The 10,170-nt window shown below is 47.6% G+C and overlaps 1 protein-coding gene across 1 annotated transcript in view; it reads left to right on the forward strand.

The window, feature by feature from the left end:
- MYOM2 (myomesin 2) overlaps window positions 1-10,170 on the forward strand; it is a 59,229-nt gene that overhangs the window by 20,055 nt on the left and 29,004 nt on the right. The window contains exons 11-13 of the mRNA XM_010835274.1: window positions 2,494-2,693; window positions 3,282-3,335; window positions 8,212-8,339. Coding sequence (XP_010833576.1) covers window positions 2,494-2,693; window positions 3,282-3,335; window positions 8,212-8,339 — 382 coding nt within the window. The remainder of the gene's footprint in view (window positions 1-2,493; window positions 2,694-3,281; window positions 3,336-8,211; window positions 8,340-10,170) is intronic.

A 10,170-nucleotide genomic window follows, 5' to 3' on the forward strand; every position in this document is an offset into this window, starting at 1 on the left:
CTTTGTTGGCAAAGTAATGTCTCTGCTTTTGAATATGCTATCTAGGTTGGTCCTAACTTTCCTTCCAAGGAGTAAGCGTCTTTTAATTTCATGGCTGCAGTCACCATCTGTAGTGATTTTGGAGCCCAGAAAAATAAAGTCTGACACTGTTTCCACTGTTTCCCCATCTATTTCCCATGAAGTGATGGGACCAGATGCCATGATCTTCGTTTTCTGAATGTTGAGCTTTAAGCCAACTTTTTCACTCTCCACTTTCACTTTCATCAAGAGGCTTTTTAGTTCCTCTTCACTTTCTGCCATAAGGGTGGTGTCATCTGCATATCTGAGGTTATTGATACTTCTCCCGGCTATCTTGATTCCAGCTTGTGTTTCTTCCAGTCCAGCGTTTCTCATGATGTACTCTGCATATAAGTTAAATAAACAGGGTGACAATATACAGCCTTGACGTATTCCTTTTCCTATTTGGAACCAGTCTGTTGTTCCATGTCCACTTCTAACTGTTGCTTCCTGACCTGCATACAAATTTCTTAAGAGGCAGATCGGGTGGTCTGGTATTCCCATCTCTTTCAGAATTTTCCACAGTTTATTGTGATCCACACAGTCAAAGGCTTTGGCATAGTCAATAAAGCAGAAATAGATGTCCTTCTGGAACTCTCTTGCTTTTTCCATGATCCAGTGGACGTTGGCAATTTGATCTCTGGTTCCTCTGCCTTTTCTAAAACCAGCTTGAACATCTGGAAGTTCACGGTTCATGTATTGCTGAAGCCTGGCTTGGAGAATTTTGAGCATTACTTTACTAGCATGTGAGATGAGTGCAATTGTGTGGTAGTTTGAGCATTCTTTGGCATTGCCTTTCTTTGGGATTGGAATGAAAACTGACCTTTTCCAGTCCTGTGGCCACTGCTGAGTTTTCCAAATTTGCTGGCATACTGAGTGCAGCACTTTCACAGCATCATCTTTCAGGATTTGAAAGAGCTCAACTGGAATTCCATCGCCTCCACTAGCTTTGTTCTTAGTGATGCTTTCTAAGGCCCACTTGACTTCACATTCCAGGATGTCTGGCTCTAGGTCAGTGATCACACCATCGTGATTATCTGGGTCGTGAAGATCTTTTTTGTACAGTTCTTCTGTGTATTCTTGCCACCTCTTCTTAATATCTTCTGCTTCTGTTAGGTCCATACCATTTCTGTCCTTTATCGAGCCCATCTTTGCATGAAATGTTCCCTTGGTATCTCTAATTTTCTTGAAGAGATCTCTAGTCTTTCCCATTCTGTTGTTTTCCTCTATTTCTTTGCATTGATTGCTGCAGAAGGCTTTCTTATCTCTTATTGCTATTCTTTGGAACTCTGCATTCAGATGCTTATATATTTCCTTTTCTTTGCTTTTTACTTCCCTTCTTGGATGAAATTACAGTCAAAGATCATGAGTTCAGAAGTAAGAGAGAAGGGTATAAGCTATTTGGTTATAAGAGGATGGTTCTGGGTAGGAATTTAAGGTTTTGTATGTGATAAATGCATTGGCATAAGGGGGTTATTTCAGAAAAGAACAAGCAGCTCTTTTTTTTTTCGCTTAATATTGGTTAAGTTCTCTTCCTCATCCAACACGTATGTCTTGGTCCTTGTGTCTTGGTTCCATCCTTTGACTTGTTTTCTACATGAAAGCAAAGTGGATACAGGCATGCCAGGTCTTTATCCACATAATACACACCCTAGAGCAAAAGAGATTGTCACTAGTTAGTCAGGCCATGGGGTTGCGAAGAGTCGGACACGGCTGAGCAACTTCACTTTCACTTTTTACTTGCCTGCATTGGAGAAGGAAATGGCAACCCACTCCAGTGTTCTTGCCTGGAGAATCCCAGGGATGGGGGAGCCTGGTGGGCTGCCGTCTCTGGGGTCGCACAGAGTCGGACACGACTGAAGCGACTTAGCAGCAGCAGCGGCATCAAACAAAGCTATGTGTTTAGGTAAAACATGCACCATCAGGGCGATAATTTGATGCTATGCTAGGGTCAGACTTGCATTGTTCAGGGTTTACGTTGGATTAATAACAGAAACCAAAACAAATTGGGAGATGCTCTCCCACTGTAACCGTTATACGTGTGTATAATGAATGCTGCTGTTGTTATTCAGTTGCCAAGTCATGTCTGGCTCTCTGCGACCCCATGAACTCCAGCACACCAGCCTTCCCTGTCCTTCACCATCTCCCTAAGTTTGCTCAAACTCATGTGCCTTGAGCCAGTGATGCCATCCAACCGTCTCATCCTCTGTCATCCCCTTCTCTTCCTGCCCTCAATCTTTCCCAGCACCAAGGTCTTTTCCAGTGAATCGGTTCTTCACATCAAGTGGCCAAAGTACTGAAGCTTCAGCTTCAGCGTCAGTCCTTCCCATGAATGTTCAGGGTTGATTTCCTTTAGGATTGACGGGTCTGATCTCCTTGCATACACGTATTAGACTGCTGCAGTTGTTACTCTCTGCTCTTTTTTGTGCTCTGAAGATGCGAGGTGGGAACCGACAACTGGATACAGTGCAATGACGCCCCCGTGAAGATCTGTAAATACCCCGTGACTGGGCTCTTTGAGGGAAGGTCTTACATATTCCGCATGCGGGCTGTCAACAGCGCGGGGATCAGCCGGCCTTCCAGAGTCTCCGAGGCCGTGGCTGCCCTCGACCCTGTTGACCTCAGAAGGTTACAAGGTAGGTCCTTTGGAGTTCAAGGTCCAGCAGGTTTGTGTGGCTTGTTCTTTCTCTTTCCCCCAACTTGGCTCTGAGCCTTGAGTGAATCCTCAGGGCTGAGCGCGGCAAGACTGTGGCCCATGGGCTTCGGGCAACCCTCGAGGTCACGTTAGCAGTGTGGACACCAGACTGACGTTTACACTTCGGAAGGCAGGTTCTTCATCGTCCTAAGGCTCTTCACTGAAATCATTAAACTGGTTCAGAATTAGACTTTTCTTTATCCACTGGTTCTGTCAGTTCGGTGCATAATGAGAGCTGGAAGGCGTTGAAGCCAAGCCCCTCTCTTTCTAAATTTTAATTTCATGTGACTCAGATTCCTCAGCAAGATTGTGTCCTTAATGATGCTCTTTAATGACATTTGAAGTGGTCACTGCATTGTCCTGAGCTGCGTGGTCTCTTGAATCCAGTACAAAGAGCTGAGAAACACTGGCTCTCCTTAAGCCCACTTCCAAAACACCAACTCAGACCACCTCAGCCTAGTGCAGATGCTGTCATCGTAATGCAGAGGCTTTCTGGATTCAGATTCAGCACCGACCTTTCTCTCTGCAGCCGTTCACTTGGAGGGAGAGAAAGACATCGTGATCTACCAGGAGGAACTTGAAGGTGAGGCGCTTGGCACCACTTCCTTTTGGCTGTTTTTGCCCGAGGGGTTTAGGGCTGTGATTAGAGAGTGGAGGGTATGCTCTTCACATGTAAAAATAAAGCCTTTGGGCCCAGCTTAAGGTCATTGAATCAGGAAGATGAGCAGGCAGAGGGTAGGGCTGAAAGAGGAGGTCAGCAGAGTCCTGGCTTCATGTGGGTCATTCCAGCATCTGCAGGGGCCATGGAGCAGTGACCAGCCCAGCCTGAGCCCTGATTCCTGGCCAAGGAGGCAGTCCTTTACCCAGGACTACATGCATGAACAGTATTCCATTTTTTTTTCTTTTAAATCACAAATTTTATTTCTAGCATTGTAACTAAGAGGGACTAGTTTTCCCATCAGATAACGTCCCTGTGATTTGAAAGTTTGCATTTCCCTTTGTATACTGGGTTTTCTGAACACTTCTGGATATTTCTCCCTGCTGTAGCAAGATCGATTCACTGAGGAGGAGAATCCTGCACTGTTAACCGGGATCCAAACATTTTGATTGCAGTTATGATTACCATCCACAGAGGACAATGAATGAAAATTTAAACATGCAAAAACTAGCTTAATTTGGAGCTTCTGTCCAGGGAGATGTACTTCTGAGCTCTTTTTAAAAACAGCCCGGGTTCTTTCCCTGGAGAGCTGCAGAGTCAGAAAGTCAGAGGTTGATTTTCATATTTGCTCCTCAATCTGCCCCCCAAACACTGTATCTTCTACCCCGTAAAAATTTTCCTTTAGTGTCTCAAAACAAACATGTGTCTCTCAGAGGAACTCCTTGACGAATTTTGGTTAATCCCATGGTAATATTAACATCTCCATTAAAACCTCTGCTTCCAGAAAAATGCAGAAACTGAGAAGCAAGCCCAACAAATAAATAACAAAAGAAAATAGTTTAGGAGAGGCTGAGAAAATGACCCCCTGTACAACTGAGAGGGGTTTCCCTGGTGGCTCGGTGGTAGAGAATCTGCCTGCCAGTGGGGTCGCAGAGTCGGACACGACATGACAGTAAAGCACCACCATCAAACAACTGATGAAAACATAGGTGTTTCAATGAATAAAAATGACCCTGATGACATTAGAACAGGTGTTTCGTAGGACACCAGCCTGTACAAAATACGTGTTTTTGACCTGAGAGGGGAAAAAGAAGCTCTTTTTCTTCTAAAGGTAGCAGTGAAGGGAGGAGTATCTCAGTTACCCTGAGTGGACACATCAGAGTTCAAATACGGTAAAAATAACTTAAAATGAAGGGTTGTAACTTGTTATATAAAGTGAAAGTGAAAGTCACTCAGTCGTGTCCAACTCTTTGCGATTCCATGGACCATACAGTCCATGGGATTCTCCAGTATTCTAATACTGGAGTGGTAGCCTTTCCCTTCTCCAGGGGATCTTCCCAATCCAGGGATCCAACCCAGGTCTCCCGCATTGCAGGTGGATTCTTTACCAGCTGAGGCACCAAGGAATCCCCATGTAAGTTGCTACATAGATGCTGAATATCCAGGATAGAATCTGCACTGTGTAAAGGTCACTGTGAAAAGCGTGTGTGTGTGTGTGAAGTAATATTTCCTGACACACTTTCCAAGGCAGGACTGTGCCCCTCTGGGCAGAACAGCTACCTCTTGAAACATAGATATGGGTGTTCTTGGGTTGAAACAGCCAGTGATTCACTAAGCACCAAATGAAGAGATGACCCATTTCCAAAGACTTGCTTTTCCAGCTGATTCCAAGGGAGTGTGTCTTACAGACACAATAAGTCTTCTTTCTAGGTCTTCTAAAGTTACAGAAAACACCTTTCATGTTTTATCTCCTGTTTCCTCGTAAGAAGGCAGCGTTTCATACCAACTGGAGGGCTGAGGCTCAGACACTCAGAGAATTGCTGGAGTCGGTTTGTTGATACGGCCTGGAGTTCAACCTCACGGGCCTCAGTTGCTATGTGAGGCTTTGCCTGTGGGGCACAGGCAGTGTCCATGGTCTAGAACAAACCAAATCTGAAACAAAGACCTGTGTACTTACACAGGGATCGGAGAGTTCATTTGCTTACCTTTCTCGTTTTAAACAACGACTACCTTTTCCAATCTATAAGTCTTTAGCGAGAGAAAGAAACGCCATGATGTTTTCAAGGAAACCATTTCTGGGTTCAAAATGGGCTATGAGGAACTTCTTCCTTTCCTACCCGTATCTCTTTTCTTCATCTAAGCTGAACTTTCTTGGCATTGCTCTTACTAGAAAAGTGCTGGCAAATGCCATTTGTTTTAATGAAAAAAAAAAGTTATTTTTGTTGGCTAACAAAGTGCTCTTCTGTTAGTTCAGGGTATTTTTTATGTTTATTGTTTTGCTAATTTTTTTCTAATCATTTTAATGTTGGTTAATGTCTTTCTGCAAACATTTAAATTAATATCTATGCTCTTCTCTCAATATCATCTAGCTTTTGCAACCTTTCTTGAGTGGTTCCCTGGAAGAATAGATACTTCATTCTTAGAAAGACTAGAAGAGGCTCTTGGAGAAATAATGAGATTGTTTCCATCCTGCTAATTATACATCCAAGCATTCACTGCACTGTCCCGGGCCAGGTCATCTGTAGCCAACTCACTGAGCTCATCCTTTTCTCTGAATGCTGCAGACTCATTTACAGTCGTTCATTCCCGAATCCTGTCTTCTTGGCTGTTCTAAAACTTCCCAGTAAACTTTATGTTTCACTGACAGCTGAGAGTCTCCTGGGCGGGCTGTGGAGGCTGGGGCTTCCTTGGGTCTACAGAACAGAAAACCAGAGTTGAAGTTGGGAGACCCAGGCTGGGCCACTGGCGGGCTGTGTGATCCCAGGAAGGTGCTGCGTTTTCCTGCATCCCTTCCTGGGCCGCCTTTGCACGTCACATGTCTGCTTTCACCGGTGCTCACGTGGCTCCTCAGAACAGCCCGCGAACAGGCCGTGATGCTGAGGCAGGGCTGCGGGTGGTGCTCACCACCATCACCACTGTGAGCACATCCCCTTTTCTGTTTTGCCTCCATCTGCTTCTCTCTCTCTGAGGCGCCTCTCCACAGTCAGAGGGTCAGTAACAGACCTCAGCTTCTGTCCATGGTCCCCGCCTTGGCTTCTGGGGCCATGTAGAGACCCCTCCTCTTCTGCTGGGCTCAGGGGCTCAGGCTGGAGCCAGGGGTCTGGATGACAAAGTATGCTGCCCCGATCGGGGGTTCCCAGCTGACAGGGAGGGTTCTTCCTTCTTGCCTGGCTCAGATCGAGTGCTTCTCACTGCACTTTGCTCTGGGCCCTCAGGTCTGACCATGCAGGAGAGGCCAGTCTGCACTGTCTTCCATGCTCCCGCTGCTGCGTCATCTGCGTGGCTTCCATCCATCCTGCGGTTTGTCCCTGTGTTGTCAAGTGCCTCTGAGACAAGCTGGGACTCAGTTTGGAAGCGAGGTTGCATTGCTGGGTTCGGGTGATCCGAGCCCTCGCTCTGTCTGGGTCTCTCTGGGTGAGGATGCGGCAGGTGGGCCCGGGGGCCCTGCTCTGCCTGCGTACTTGGCATCTTTCTGGATACACTCTGGTTCCTTGTCTGAAACCCAGCCCACTTGCCAGATGCTGCTGGTGAAACCAGGTTGTGCTTCGGTGTCCTGTAAAATGTGATGAGCTCGGTCTCAGGCCTCTTGATGAAACAAACCCAGGCTTGTGTGTGCTGTTTCCATCCAGCCGGGCAGCTCCTCGCCAGCAGCAGAGTCTGGAGGGAGCAACTGGATACTGAGCAGGGTTCTGAGATGTCCCCGGGGATGTCTGAACCTCTTTAATCATGTGCTAATCTAATCAGAAGCTCGTAATATTTTGTATCGCAGTGACTGGGACTGTGGGTCTGGAGAGCCTCCACTCCTTACGAGAAGGTCTCACGTCCAAACATAACACCGCTGACACGTAACGTTTTATTAGAGAGAGACATGTGGCAGAACAGAGGTGGCGGGCTGCTCTGATGCAACGTTCTGTTATGGCTGCTTGCTAGTGGATATCACGTGGGAATGCCAAGTATACAGACCTGGAAGGCAGTGCCTGTGGTGTGGCCCAGACCTACCTGGGGAGGTGGGGGGGAACCACGTGCTTTGCTAGTTGATGTATGGTCTCAGTGCTTTGAGGGCGTCATGAAAGGAAACCAGCAGGAGGCCCCCACTCCCTGCTGCAGAGCACGGTTGCTCATACCTTCTCTGCATAGACTCCCCTCCCAGTTAGAGCTGCATGTCTGGTTAAATGCCCTATTTCTTGGGCTTCTCAGGTGGTGCTAATGGTAAAGAACCTGCCTGCCAATGCAGGAGACATAAGAGACACAGGTTCGATCCCTGGGTTGGGAAGATCCCCTGGAGGAGGGCATGGCAACCAGTATTCTCCAGTATTCTTGCCTGGTGAATCCCATAGACAGAGGAGCCTGGTGGGCTGCAGTCCACGGGTTGCAAAGAGTTGGACTTGACTGAGCGACTGAGCACACACGCATGCCCTGTTTCTTCTGGGTGAACCCTCCCCTCCCACGTCCAGTTGAAATTCTGGATGAGCTTTGGATTAGATTCTGTTCTTACAAACTGGCTTATACTGGGAACAAAAGTACTTGGATGATCTTCACCCGTTCATTACACTTTGGCTCTGGAGAAACAGTTCTTGCCGTTTACTGACTTTCCCAAAATAGAAATGGAGCAAAAGCTGACACTGACACTCGAGTCCTTCAGGGCCTGTGAAGCAGCTGAGGGGCCTGCTCCGGGATGTGCCGGGGGAGCGGGGCGCCTGCTCCAGGATGGGCCGGGGGAGTGGGGCGCCTGCTCCGGGATGGGCCGGGGTAGCGGGGGATGGGCTTCGGCCAGCGCTCATGGTGTGGATTCCTCCTCCAGGTGAAGTCCAGATCCCGGGACCTCCCACCAACGTTCATGCCTCGGAAACCAGCAGGACATACGTGGTCCTCAGCTGGGACCCCCCCGAGCCCCGGGGCAAGGAGCCGCTGATGTACTTCATTGAGAAGGTACACACTGGCCGGGTTTCCAGGAGCAGCGAGCCTGTCGGGTCTGCCCAGGCGCTGGGTCGTGGGTTCTCAGGGTGGGCAGCTCTCGGATCGATCATCTCAGAGACTCCACGCGGTTTTCCATCGTGAAGCTGCAGGCAGTGGCTGAGCCGGCAATGCCTGAGCAGTGCTGTGGTGGACGTGGCCTTGGGAACGTGGTGGGCTCTGGCTGTGCAGTCTTTGTGCGGACCAGTCGGCCCCTGGGTCCCGCTACACATGACGGCCTTCTGCTGGGGGAGCCTGCAGTGTGCTTCCTGCTGGAACATTCTAGGCCCCAGGTTCTGAGGATTTGGGACATAGGGGGACAGCGGCCCCTGCTCTCAGTTTGCTCATAAGCTGAGTAACTACTCAGTGGTGGCGACTGTGTTGAGCAGTTCACAGTTCAGATGGTGAATGATTACACAGAGTCGTTGCTTTTAGGTCTGGACGCACACAAAGAGTGTGTACACAGTAAATGTACACCCCCACCTAAACTCCGAACACGTGTCCTTACTACATGCCACGTGCCCTCCCCCCTGCTTTGCTCAGCCGATCACACGAAAATGCAGCTTGTGACCCACTCGTGCAAATTGCTGACCTGTGACTGGGTCATGGGCTGTTGAAAAACCCGTGTAGCCACATGAATCCTGTAACTGTGGTTTCATGATACTGACTTTATATGACAATATAACATACAATCCAGTACACATAACATACAGGTAGAATCTGTAACACTGACACGAGCAAATGTCCCACCCAGTAATGATGTGAAATACAAGGTGAAGAGAAGCAGGGTGAGTATGAACAGTTTTCAGAAGTTTTCGTTACACCAGAAGGTATAACGACCCTCAGTTTTCCCCGCTTATCTGCAGGACTTTCTTGTGTTGCAGAGTCGTGTTAACCTCTTTCTTCTGAGTTTAACTTCAGTTCTTGCCTCATGAAAACCCCAGATGAAGGGCTGGCAGAGGAGGAAAGGTGTTTTCTCTCCCCCTCTTCAGGGATATTTCCTTATCGACTTACCCAGAGCTGGAAAGGTCAAGTTTCAGCAAACATATTTAAAAATCTTAAAAAATTTTTAATTATATTAAACTGAAATATAGTTTCTGTATCGTATCATGTTCTTTTTGGAAAGGAAGGCACATCTCCAGAGGAGGGAAAATTACATTAGGCATGCAATCCTGGTTTTTAAAGTAATTATCACTGATAAAAATTAAATACATTATAAAAAAATTGGAAAATACATCAGATCAGATCAGATCAGTCGCTCAGTTGTGTCCTACTCTTTGTGACCCCATGAATCGCAGCACGCCAGGCCTCCCTGTCCATCACCAACTCCCGGAGTTCACTCAGACTCACGTCCATTGAGTCAGTGATGCCATCCAGCCATCTCATCCCCTGTCATCCCCTTCTCCTCCTGCCCCCAATCCCTCCCAGCATCAGAGTCTTTTCCAATGAGTCAACTCTTCACATGAGGTGGCCAAAGTACTGGAGTTTCAGCTTTAGCATCATTCCTTCCAAGGAAATCCCAGGGCTGATCTCCTTCACAATGGACTGGTTGGATGTCCTTGCAGTCCAAGGGACTCTCAAGAGTCTTCTCCAACACCACAGTTCAAAAGCATCAATTCTTCGGCATTCAGCCTTCTTCACAGTCCAACTCTCACATCCATACATGACCACAGGAAAAACCATAGCCTTGACTAGATGAATCTTTGTTGGCAAAGTAATGTCTCTGCTTTTGAATATGCTATCTAGGTTGGTCCTAACTTTCCTTCCAAGGAGTAAGCGTCTTTTAATTTCATGGCTGCAGTCACCA

The sequence above is a fragment of the Bison bison genome, unplaced genomic scaffold (genome assembly GCF_000754665.1).
Source record: "Bison bison bison isolate TAMUID 2011002044 unplaced genomic scaffold, Bison_UMD1.0 scf7180017864040, whole genome shotgun sequence".
Classification (NCBI taxonomy): domain Eukaryota; kingdom Metazoa; phylum Chordata; class Mammalia; order Artiodactyla; family Bovidae; genus Bison; species Bison bison.